Source organism: Mus musculus, chromosome 10 (assembly GCF_000001635.26).
Source record: "Mus musculus strain C57BL/6J chromosome 10, GRCm38.p6 C57BL/6J".
NCBI lineage: Eukaryota > Metazoa > Chordata > Mammalia > Rodentia > Muridae > Mus > Mus musculus.
Window position 1 is genome coordinate 81366650 of NC_000076.6, and position 12939 is coordinate 81379588.

Here is a 12939-nt window from a genome sequence, read left to right on the forward strand (position 1 = left end):
GACACTAGTGCACATCTAAAGGCATTTTGCTTTTGGGTACAGATGTCAACAGCAGCAGGTGGCCCTGAACCTTAAACTCCTGTTAAGTGCAGAACCCACTTAGCTCACAAGGCTATGACTCCCACAGGCCTGCAGGCAGCCAACCCCATAGTGACTGTGTCCCAGGGGCTTCTCCAGCCATCAGCAGTTTTGGGGCAAGGCAACAAAACACAGGAGACCGACCCCAAGGTGTCACAAATACATATATACACACGTGCACACACCATAGGCCACAGCCACCACACTGGGAATCCCCAGGCAAGGGGCAGTGGAGATGGGGTATGAAGACAGGGAGGCCCAGGAAGCTTAGAGGCAGCCAGGAAGAGGCAGACAAGGCAGCTGGCTAGGGACAGGGTGAGCTGACACCCACGGGGAGGGGTTACAGAAGGCGCACACACAGACAAAGGGTGGCAATGCAATCAGAGTCAACGCAGTTAAGAGTGTCACAGGGTGAGAGGCCCAGGTCCCTGCCAGTGCCTCCCAGGGTCTTCTGGTTTGGAGTGGCAGCAGAGAGGGGCACAACGGCTCAGGTCCCCAGGTGACACTGGGTTTGGGGATTTCATGGGATCTCAGCCTCCTGCTCAGCTGTGTCCAATATGGCTTGGGCAGTGGTAACAGGTGGCAAGTGTCCATCTGGCTGAGGGTCCCCATGTCCCCGTCCCAGACACTGGCTCCACAGCTCACAATGAGGCATTTAATGAGACTCTGGGGTCTCCGGCTCCCGCCCGCCAGATGCTTCTGGGGAAGGCGGGCACAGCAAGGCCTATGCATGCTGGCTGCTCCATCTCTGCCTGTGGGCTTCACATCCCGCCTGCGGGGTCTATCGGATCCGGGTGAAGAGGTTGAGCACAGACACAGATTCCTGGGAACAGGGGATGCAGGTGACTGTGTGCCAGGGCTGTGAGAGCCCAGGGACACAACAGCAGGCTTGCCCACCACCCTGCCATGTTACCTTTGTAGAGCGTGTTTTGCTGAAGACATTCCAGAACCTCAGGGTCTCATCTCCAGCTCCGGTGACTATGGCCTCCCCATCAGGGGACATGGCCTATAGAAGGGGCAGAAGGACCTGGCTATTTCCCAGCTGCAACAGGTAGCTTCTGGGACCCAGACAAAAGCCAGGGGACATGGATTCTGGGCTAGGGCGCACAAGGCCTGCGGTGCTTGGGCTGATCCCTCTGTTCCCACACTTGGCAGGTCATATCCAAGTGTACCAGCAGCCAGGGGACACTGAAACTTGTATGGAGAGCCTATGCCCTGTGAGTGAGGTCTGGTAGACAGGACTCGCCCCACTTCCCAAATCCTAGGTTGGTGACACACTGGTGGTGACACACCAGTTTGTTAGTGCAGGAAGGCTGAGGTGATGAACACCCTCCCAGCAAGCCACAGGCAAGCCTGCCACATGGAGCCCCAGGATGCTGACAGCGACAGTGGCCAACACTCACCAGGTAGAGGACACGATATGAGTGGCCAGTGAGCTTGGCCACCTGCGTAAGGGACGGGTACTTCCACACGAGGATCTGGTTCTGTGAGTAGCCATGTGTGCTCACCTGGTGGAGAGACTAGGCATCAGAGCTGCAGAGGGCCTGGGGATTGCCTGTGGGCTTCCCTCATTGGCATCCTGGGAGTCTGGAGGCCCCTGGTGCCTCAGAGATGGGACTGACCAGGATGCATGCACTGCCTATTCTATTCCCCCAGCCCAGGCTGGCTTCATACAGTAGTACACACAGGTGGCAGGCAGGGTCTCAGCCCCCATGTTCCCACAGACTCCCAGGGGCTCAGTGCTGCTCTGGGCTGGGCTGTTTCTTCATCTTCCCCATGCTCACTGTGCACTTACCAGCTCATTGGCGTGCTTGGACCAGGCCAGGTTGCACACTTGTGAGCCTGTGTCAATGCACTGCAGTGGCTGACCTGTCAGAGTGTTCCAGAATCGGATGCAGCGGTCAGCCGTGCCACCACCAGATGCCAGCAGTCCATGCTGGTGTGGGGACCAGGCAATAGCCTTCACGGCTGCCAGGTGCTCCGTATACTGCTGCACAGGGCTTAGACTAGAGTGGTTCCACACGAGCAGCTGCGGGACAAGACAGGGCTGTGACAGAGCCCTGCCCAGGGACCAGGGACCCAAGGCAGGCACAAACCAGGAACATGTACACACCTCCAGGCCAGCTCTAGGGACAAGGTCCTCAAGATGACCCCAAGGATAGGAGTTTCTAATACCTGGGCCATGACCTGTATGCACCCTCTAAAACCACCCCTTCCCATCAGGTCACACATCCTTGTCTCAGGTTCTAGGGGTCATCCAGCTTAGGTGACCCACAGGGACAGGCAGCTGGCCACCTAAGGCAGCATGCTGGCCTCTTGGGGGAGTGTGGGGTGACGCAACCATACCTTGTTGTCATTGCCCCCCGAGGCAAGCAGCTGGTGGTCTGTGGACCACTTTAGGCCACACACTTCCTGCCGGTGGCCCTGCAGCCGCCGCTCTGACTGCAGGGGTGGTGTGCGGATATCCCGCTGTAGGATCATGCGGTCACGGCTACCAGATGACAACTGGTCAGCATTCCAGGCCAGCGCCCCTACAGAGTGGCAGCAGGTTAGGACTGGCCTGGTCCAAGGCTGTGACCCATGAACGCGGCTGGGCAGGCGGGTCCTCACCCACTCGTGCTGTGTGGCCCTCCAGCATGGACAGCTTCTTCCCAGCAGCAGCGTCCCAGATCTGCACGAAGCCCTTGTGTGTACCTACTGCGACCAAGTTCCCCTAGGGTGACAGTGTAGCCAAGTGGCCATCAGGTAGGCCCAGTGTGAGCAGTTTGTCCATCTCCTCCTGCACACACACTCACGGCTATCTCTGCAAGCTCATTTTGCTGTTGGGCTTTTTAAAACAAGGCTCACTCTATATTCCAGGCTAGCCACACACTCAAAATATTGTCCAGGCTGACCTCAAATCCTCCAGCCTCAGCCTCTGGAATGCTGGGCTATAGGCTGCTTCTACAAACTGCTTTGCTTAAAACCCACGTCAGTGTTTTCCAGCAGTGGAGACCCCTGGGCCACAAAAGTGACATTGTGTTACCACTTGGCCACCACTGCTTCACGGGGCACACTTCCATCCCAGTAGCCAAGCTGCAGTAGGAGCAGCAGTCTCCAAAAAAAAAGGCTGAGGCATGGCTAGATGGTGTGCACCTGAGCGACACTAGACAAAGCAAGCAGCCATACTTAGTCATCTGGGCTCTGTCTTCCTCCTCCTGTGGGGAATGGAGCTGGCCCCAGGGCCAAACCCTCTGCACTCACCCGCTCAGACCAGCCAACGGAAGTCACTGAGTCCCCTTCTACAGAGAGGTCACAGAGCCGGGTCACCTGTTGGCAGGAGGTTAGAGTGAGGGGCAGATGGCCTGGGTCCTCCTTAGCCCTCTGTACTCCTCCCTTCTGGGTATAACCCTGAAAAGCTCGGCCCTGTGGTGCACTGGCTGTGATCAGTCAGACTTCCCATGGAGGAACATGGGTGCTTGGGTGCCCACCTGGCTGGTGCATGCACTCCACAGGTACACGCAGGTGCCCAGCCCCACGCTGAGCACGTTGAGGGAGGACCAGTCCACCAAGTTGAGGTAGAAGTCGTCCTGAAGCTCTGGCGCGTCCAGCACCTTGAAGGGAATCTTAGAGATCTTGCGTGTGGGCTTCCGTGGTGACCGCAGCAGCTTCTGACTGTAATGACAGCAGGCCACTGCTTAGACCCCTATGTCCCCACCACCACTCTGAGGGCACTTGGGGACCCAGCCCTGGCTTACCTTTTGTTGCTAACGGGGGACAGAGAGTATGGGGACACGTCATTGCCATCATCTGGACTCGAGCGCTTGCTGCTGAGGGAATACTGGGGGCAGGGCACTAGGTTGAGGGGCTTCTGCAGCCTCATGACTTAGGGAGCCATGAGCACCCCAAAGTTGACACAGACCCGGTGGAAGCCGCAGAAGGGGCAGAACAGGTCCCACAGCGCCCCAGCCTTGCTGCCCCCTGGCTCACCGTAAAGAGCCCCTTGTGCTCTGGTGTGGACGGCTGCAGCCGCCGGTCCTCCGTCTGTGGGTCCTGAACCTTCTCGATGCCGGCACCCAGCAGCTCATTCTTCAGCAGTGCGGAGTAGGCCAGGCCGTCTGCAAGGGTGGGAGGGTGGGCGTGTCTGTGTAGGCAGGGCCTCAGGTGAGTGGGCTCTGCAGAGGCAGGGCATAGGGGAGGCCCAGCCAGCTGCCAGGGGTGCGTGGCGAGGGATGGGCTGACCCTCACCTTTGCCATTGTCCGAGGTGGCGTCCTTGGCTTTGCGGTTCTGGCTGGGGGACTTCTCATTTTCCTATGTGAGAGGACATCACATGAGGCTATGCCCTCCTCAGGGTAACAGACCACAGGGCGCCCTGCTCGGTACTCACATTGATCCTGTGGAAGTTCACGCTCCAGTTGGCCCCGGCCCGCGAGGGGATGAAGCGGTCACCATGCTTGCTGGGTGAAGACACTGGGGAGTTGGCTGGTGTCAGGGTTCTCCGCATCTCTGAAACCTGGGAGGGGTTTGGGATTTAGTGGCGTGCAGGTCCCCCAGCCCGTGCACAGTGCCCCTGTGGACAGGGCCAGGATCTGCAGGTGATTTTCTGGGGGACGTAACAGGACAGCCCGCCCACTCACACAGGGCACTGTGTTCTCATTCTGGATGATGATCTGCCGCAGGAGCCTTCGCTCATAGTCCTGGTCCATGGCGAGTGGGCAGGCGGGCAAGGCCCGCAGCCGAGGGTAGCCTGCAGGTGGGCAGAAGCACATGACAGTCCAGGCCTCTGGGACACAACAATGAGAAAGGGCAGGCTGGGCTTTTTTGTAAATCTTTTGTTGTTTTGAGACAGGGTTTCTCTGTGTAGCCCTGGCTGTCCTGAAATTTCCTCTGTGGACCAGGCTGGCCTTGAACGCAGAAATCCGCTTGCCTCTGCCTCCTGAGTGCATGACCTATAAATCTTATTTCTGGGACAAGGTCTCATGCAGCTCAGGCTGGTCTCCAGCCCTCTGTGTAGCCAAGGATAACCTTGAAATCTTGCTTAGGTAGATGTCACCAATTCCAGGGGTGACATCCCAGGAGCCAAGTACTCAGCACCCCTTAGCCTGGGAAGGGGGTCATGTGCCCTGGGAAGTGGAGATGTGGCTGGGTGGGTAGTGGGTTCCATCCTGGTTCTGACATTTCATCAGAGTCCCAGCCAGCCCATCATGCTGTATGTTTGCTTGGTGAGGCTCAGTCCCTAAAGGGAGGTGGGGCCAGTGCCCAGTCATGACTGAAGGGGGAATTGGGGACTCCTTTAGCTTCCATCAGCAACAGAAACAACCGTGACCCATGATCTCTGGTGCTCATGCAGACAGCTTACACTTGAGATGGGAAGGGCAAGGTCAGCCACAGCAGAGCCCATAGCCAGTGCTTTGCTGGGCTCAGCAGGCTGCAGGCCACTATTTGATTGCACAGTCTTAGGAGAGCACACAGTTCAGGGCTCCAGCTTCTTCCCACCCTTCTACCTGCCCCATACACTACCGTATGAGTGCATGTGTGCGACACACATTCCATTACCACCATAGACCCCTTCTAACATGAGCCATGAGCCTCCCCAAACCCAAGGCTGAACACACTGCCCCCAAGGTTGAACTGATGGGTTCCAGCAACCCTGTCTAGACCATCCACTTTCCCTTCCCACACGAAGCTCTGTACTCACTCAACACCAGTTGGCCAGCCACCTCGAGCCCGCCCGGCACCTTCCCCAACCCCAGTCCCTTCAACAGTCAAAGATTTGTGTGACCCAAGAATTGCATTCCTATGGCCACCTGAGATGGACGGCTCCACACAGAAGTCTATACAGCTGCAGGCTCAGAGGAGGAGGAGGAGGACAGGAACAGATAGACACACAGCATCCATCCACGTACACTAGTGTGACCTCGAGAACATCGCACTCAGTGAGGGATCGAGACACAGAACTGTCACACAAACAGTATGGGCTCGGGACAGGGGCCATGCCCACCACTCTTCCTATCCACTGTCCCCGAGATGGCTCTCACTATGTATCTCAGGCTGCTCTGGAGCGTGTGATCCTCCTGCCTCACGTACACTAGCTGAGAACCAGATTGCTCACATCCACGAGACAAAAAGCTAGGACAGTGAAAGGCCAGGGAGCTGTTCAGATGTGTCACCTGCCGCTGTAGGTTGAGAAGCCGACTCTGGGAGGACAGAGCTTTCAGGAACGCTGAGTCCTACACCTTCCTGCTGGGTATGTCAGTCTCCTCCAGGCCCTTACCCAGATGTGTCACAGGATGCTGAGGCATCTAACAGTGCTCAGTACACAGCCAGGCCCAAGCACACTCGGGAGTGAAGGCACAGATCTGATGAGCGGGTCTGTGCCTGCTCCAGATTGTGCTAGCGGGAGCCAAGGCTCAGCCACCCATCTCTGTTGTGCACCTGTCCTCTTGCTTGGCACTGGACACAGGAAGGCCCTCTGGCTTCTGCCACCAGGAAGCTCCCCAAGGATGCAAGTTCAGCTCATCTGGCCTTCAACCACTGGTTACACCCTCCAGGGGCCACAGATCTTGAAAAACTGGTCCCCAAAGCTTGTGTGTCAAGGAAACAAGGGAGAGCCCCCACCTGCAGCCAGGTGTGGGGCTCAGTGTGCTACACTGTGGCCTTGGGGCCATGTCGCTTTCTGTGGCGTTTAGTGGGCCCTGTAGGGTGCTGAGCTGTACTCCTGTCCTCTACCCACTCCATGTCAGTAGCTGAGTTCCAACAGGCATGCATGTTCCCAGAATCAGAAACACTCCCAGTGAGGGCAACAGAGGTTGCTCAAGGCACACCAGTGATAGTGGCCGGCTGCCCGACACCCTGGTGCCACCCCTACCCAGGCACACAGCAAAGCATCAGGCCTCTTCACCCCACTCTTCCCTGTCATAGCTGGCAACAGCCACCTTCCAGCCATGGGAGACTAGCACAGGGTCGTGGTCTGGGCTGTGGAGCTGGGTCAGCCTGCCACACACACAGGGACAGGGTGCCTGAAGAGCTGAGCCATGTTGAGAGGCCCAAGGGCAGAGCTACGTGGACTCTGCAGTCAGTTCCTTGTAGCACTGCCCATTTGGGGTACCTGGACACAGGGTCTCTCCCATGTGTGACCTTAGAGCAGATGTTCCACAGAATTTATTGTTGACAAAGGCCTGTGTCATTGGGAAGTCCCTTCCTTTGACAACGGAGGGTATCTGGGGATACCCAAGTTAGCCTTCTATTCCCTCGAAGCCACCTTCCGGCCATGGAGACTCGCAGAAGGAGATCCTGACAGTTTCTATCAGCCAGGGACTCCAAAGGTCCTGCAGCTGCCCAGGTGTCTGCAGTCACCAAGTCACCCCACTCAGCCAGGGAGCACTCCTCCATCCCTGCACTCCTCCATCCAGGGGTCTCACCCTATCCCAGCCAGGCAGCTTCCAGGCAACCTTCACATCTTTCAGAGCTGGCCAGTGGTGCTCTGGTGCCCCACCCTGCGGGGAAAAACCCCAGTCACTGGTCTCTATGTGACAGTGCATCATTCACGTGTGCCACCTGTGTGTGAAAGCCTCGCATACTACATCCCCAGGTTCCTTATGGGAGGCACAAGGGCTCTGTCCCCTGTGCGGCGGGGCACTGCACTGCCCATCTGGAGCACAAGGGCTGTGGTGTCCTGGGTCCTGCCACTGCACTGTGCTAGGGATGAGATGGGAAAGAACAGCTCAGGAAGAGCAACAACATGTGTTATCTTGGTTTTCTGTTGCCACCTTGGGAATGGCAGCACTGGAAAGGGGGAGGGAAGGGGCTTGGATCCAGCTCAGGGCAGAGCAGATGATCACACCCTGCATCCATCACCAGCTTCCAGGGATGCAGAGCATGGGCACCATGGCAAGAGGCTTCTATGTTGGGTCAGAAGCTCTGGAGGCTGGGGTGATGCTCAGCAGAGTGAACTAGAACTATATACCAGTGATCACCACACCATCCCGTGAACACATAAAGACCTCAATTGTCAATTTTAATAAAGTGTAGGGTGTGAGAATATTACCTGCATCAAGCAGATAAAAATCTTTTAAAAAAATTAATAAAAATCAACTTGACGGTGCTGGAGAGATGGCTCAGAGATAAAAGCACTGACTGCTCTTCCAGAGGCCCTGAGTTCAATTCCTAGCAACTACATAGTGGCTCACAACTATCTGTAACGGGATCCCATGTCCTCTTCTGGTGTGTCTGAAAACAGCTACAGTGTACTAACATAAAATAAATAAATCTTAAAAAAAAAAAATTGGGCTGGAGAGATGGCTCAGCGGTTAAGAACACTGACTGCTCTTCTGAAGGTCATGAGTTCAATTCCCAGCAACCATATGGTGGCTCACAACCATCCGTAACAAGATCACCATCCGTAACAAGATCTGGCGCCTTCTTCTGGAGTGTCTGAGGACAGCTACAGTGTACTTACATATAATAAATAAATCTTAAAAAAAAAAAAAATCACCTTTACTAAAGGAAAGGCTGGTGAAGACAGATAGTCCTAGATGGCTCATCCTCCAAGGCCTTTGTGAGGCCAGGCACACCTGCCACCTGGCATGTGGGAGGCTGAGGCAAGAGGATTGTTGAATGTTTCAGGCTGCCTGAGCCAAAGTGAGACTGTGGTTAGAAATAAAACCCAGAAAAACTGGTGCTGAGAGGGTTCAGGAGGCAACCCCAGCCAAGCCTACAGGCCTGCCCTGCAGCCCAGGGACTCATGAGGTGGATGGAAGAGTTCACCCCAAAGGCTCCCTGTGAGGCAGGGACACATGCGCGCGTGCGCACACAGACACAGACAGAGTGCTGAGTCAACACGTGCTGCTGTAGTGGAGGACCACCTCTAAGACCAGCTCCGGAGCATCCAACGTCCTCTCTGGTCTCAAGCTCCTACACACAGAGAGACACAGACACACACACACGAAATAAAAAAGAATGTTGCACTGACTGCCCTTCCGAAGGTCCTGCGTTCAAAACCCAGCAACCACATGGTGGCTCACAACCACCCATAATGAGATCTGCCACCCTCTTCTGATGCATCAGAAGCCAACTATAGTGTACTTATGTATAATAATAAATAATTTAAAAAACAAATAAATAAATGTGGCTGGAGAGGGGGCTCAGCCGTGTAAAGACCACAGGCAACGAGCCCAAGTTTGGCCTCCAGCACCCATATTAAGTGATTCGGAACCACCCATAATTCCAGGTGTGGGACACAGCACCCCTTTGGCCTTCTGTGGGCAATGCCTGTCTTTGGCAAACATACAGACAAGCAGATACACACACATATACATAAAAATACACACAGCTAGGCTGGAGAGATGGTTCAGTGGTTAAGAGCACTAACTGCTCTTCCAGAGGTCCTGAGTTCAATTCCTAGCAACAACATGGTGGCTTACAACCATCTGTAATGGGATCGGATGCCCCTTTCTGGTGTGTCTGAAGACAGCTACAGTGTACTCATGTACATAAAATAAATAAATCCTTTTAAAAAAATAGTAGAATAAACACAGTTGGGCGGGAGACATGGTTTAGCTCTTCCAGAGGACCGCAGTTCAATTCCCAGCACCTACACAGCAGCTCACAACTGTAACTTCAGTTTCAGGGGATCTGACACCCTTTTCCAGTCTCTACCAGCAACAGGCACAAATGTAATACCTAGATATAAACACAGGAAAAATACCCATACACATAAAAATATCAAAAAAGCCACACATACACTTTTTTCTTTTGTTTTTTTCAAGACAGTTTCTCTGTGTAGCCCTGGCTCTCCTGGAACTACTCTGTTGACCAGGCTGGCCTTGAACAGAGAGATTGGCCTGCTTTTGCCTCTACATGAACTATTACTGCCCAGCACCCACATACATCTTTTAAAAATAATGTTAAAGGTAAAGAAGGCTATGGGCGTGGTCAGGGGTGGAGCCCCTGTCTAGAATCTCCCAGTGAGGGGCTGGGGGTGTGGTCAGGGTGGAGCCCCTGCCTAGAATTTCCCAGTAAGGGGCTGGAGCCTGGCTCATTGGTGACCTCTCTCTTCTAAGCATGTGCAAAGGCCTTAGGTTTCATGCCCAGAACCAGGAAATAAACCACACCAAGACTCCTCCAGTGCACACTTAGCTCCTGACCCTCTATCCGAAGGAAGCAAAGAGACCCTTGAACCACAAAACATGGGCTAAACTCCTCAAGTACCAAATCCACACTTGAGAACTCCATTAATCTTTACAACACATGCCATCCCAGCCCCATGAGAGCTAGAGCCACCAACTCCCTTTCTTTCTAAGCCCTGATCCCGAGAGCCAGAGGTGGTGTCTGTTCTGGGTGAATCTTCACTGGGGAATCACCCTCATTCAAACAGCAGGAAGGAGCTAGGACTGGGACTCAGCAGCCAGAGGAATGAGGTCATCTCTCAGACAGGACGGGTAGGGGGCGTGCTTCCCACCAGGTGTTCTCAACAAGGAGTGCATCCCACCAGGTGCTCTCAATTAGCAGAGAATTTAGGGGAGCGGGGTAGGAAGGTAATGCCTATACAGAGGTTGGTGTCAGGCTTACAGCTGGAGACAAGTGAAGTTGGTGGGGTGATTTAAGGGCTTTGTAGGGGACAATGGCTTTGGATCAGGGATAGAGGATGGAAGGACCTGGACTTGCATTTGAAGACACAGAGTGGAGGTTCAGATCTGAGAGGGTACGTGGTGGATTTGGGGACACAGAATGTCTGTGGTTTCTGGCCATGTCTCCCCTGAGATGAGACACCTGGTTGTTGGCTGAACCACTGGGTGTTTACGGCAAATTTAGTTCACAATCCTTCCCACCTGGGGAATGCCAGATTTGAGACTCCTGGACTCTGGAGGTTGACTCAGATCCCAGTTTGGATGTAGGGAGCATCTGAGGCAGGGGGATTTACATTTGGAAGTCAACAGGGTGCAGATGAATGGTTTGCAGTTGAGTCTTGAGTGATCAGCATGAGACAGAATGCTCTAAATTTAAGGGAACATAGCTCAAAAGAATACAGAGTGTTGGTGACAGGGCGAGGTCATTGGGGACAGACCGTCTGAGATCTGACTCAGGACCTCACCTGAATTGGGTGGTTTTGGTGGAAGTAGTAAAGGGTGACCTGAATTTGGGGGCGCAAGGAGCCTGACCTAGGGTTCTGAGCTGCAACATGTGGAATGCCTGGATTTGGACATTAGCCGTGCTCTGAACAAGGCTCTGGGCGATGATTGCTGTGATGGACAGAGCGAGGTCAAGGCGAGGTTGCCGGGTGAGGGGACTCAGGGTTGGGGTGACTCAGGGCCTCATCTGGGAAGCTGGTTTGCATTCTGGGGTTCGGGGGAACAAGACGGGTGGTGCCCTGGATTCGAGGGGAGCAACTATCAGAGCAGAGCTCTGGGGATGGAGGACTCTGACAGACTCAGAGAGCTGGCGGGGTCGGGGCCGGTACTGGAGGTCGCTGGGATGTGGGGTTCAGGATCAGGCCGCACTGGAGCCCCAGAGAAGGAAGGGGTCGGCTGGGGGGGCGGGTCCCCGAGTCACCCGTGTCCTCACCTGCCTCGCTCCGGTCGCCAGCCGGCACCCGCCGGTTCCCGCCGGTCCCAGGAACACGCCGCGCCTGTTCGAGGCCCCGCCGTTGCGACAGGCCCCGCCGCCGCTGCTCACGGGAATCCCCCGGCCTCCGCGGTAGCTAATATGGCGGAACTCAGTGGCAACCCGACTCCCTCCCCCAATCTGTCCCGCAGGCCGCGCGCGCGCCCGCGACCGGCCCCGCCGCCCAGCGCATCACCGCGCCTAGGCCACGCCCCCTAGGTCCTCCCCCCCAACGCCGCCAAGGTTTTCCGTGGGCAAGCCACGCCCTCAGCCACGCTCACGGCCCACACGCACGGATCTCTCCGCCAACCCCCTGTGGCCTGTGCTGAAGCCACGCCCCTCGAGTTACCAACGCCTCTCCTAGGCCACGCCCCCACACCGCCTCTTTCCCTGTCCCTTGCGGGCACGCCCCCTAGACACTCCCACTCTGTGCCGTGCTCGCGTCCACCCCAAACAGCTGCGCCTGCGCGCCCCAGCGCGGAGCAGCTCGGGAGTATGGGACGTCCTTCAGGATTTAAATCAATACAGGAAGCGAGACGGCACTTGTTGCCCGGGGCAACCGTGTTGGGATGAGCAGTCGGGGAAGACCACGGCTGAATGGGGGGGGGGGACGACTAGAACAGGAGTAACTAGGCGCGGAGGAAGGCGTGGCTCCTGTTTGTGGAAGAAGTGGGGCGCTTCCCCCTGAAGCTATGATTCACTCAACAGTTAAGTGACTACCCCACGGATGGCGCTCGGCGCGCGGACGCTGCTGGTTACTCACTGTGCGTTTATTGTTTTCAATTTTCGAGCTACCTTTTTCTCTCTAGCCAGGCTAGCCTCGAGCTGGAAGCAATTCTCCAGCCTCAACTTCTGCATTGTTAGAACGACTGTTAGACACCTGCCCCCCCAAAATATTTATCGTGTCCCTGAGTACTCACTCCCAGAAGCCCCAAGTGATGACAGCTGGAAATAAACCTCAAGAGGGTCCAGGTTCAAAACCATACATGTTGGGCCCATCACAATGGCTCAAAAGGTAGGGTGATTGCAGCTAAGCCAGCTGGAGCCCACCTTATACCCAGGATCACTTGGTAGAGGGCGAGAACCAACTCCTGCAAGGTGTAACTCTGACCATCCCATGGGCACACCTGTGCCAGCCCCTGGGTAAATGACACTAAACAAATTAAGAACACAGACTGTTCTTCCAAGAGGTCCTGAGTTCAATTCCCACATGGTGGCTCACAACCATCTGTAATGGGATCCGATGTCCTCTTCTGGTGTGTCTGAAGATAGCGACAGTG

At 55.5% G+C, this 12939-nt stretch overlaps 1 protein-coding gene across 1 annotated transcript; it reads right to left on the reverse strand.

Moving 5' to 3' along the window:
• Window positions 1-229: 229 nt before the first annotated feature.
• Window positions 230-11721, reverse strand: Fzr1 (fizzy and cell division cycle 20 related 1). Its single transcript, NM_019757.1, has 14 exons — window positions 11621-11721; window positions 4696-4805; window positions 4446-4571; window positions 4306-4369; window positions 4048-4175; window positions 3816-3898; window positions 3549-3732; window positions 3322-3387; window positions 2689-2791; window positions 2425-2609; window positions 1874-2107; window positions 1482-1586; window positions 992-1084; window positions 230-901 (listed from the first exon to the last, which is right to left on the reverse strand). Exons 2-14 carry the CDS (start codon window positions 4762-4764, stop codon window positions 860-862), a joined length of 1482 nt encoding a protein of 493 aa, NP_062731.1. The 5' UTR covers window positions 4765-4805; window positions 11621-11721; the 3' UTR covers window positions 230-859.
• Window positions 11722-12939: the final 1218 nt, after the last annotated feature.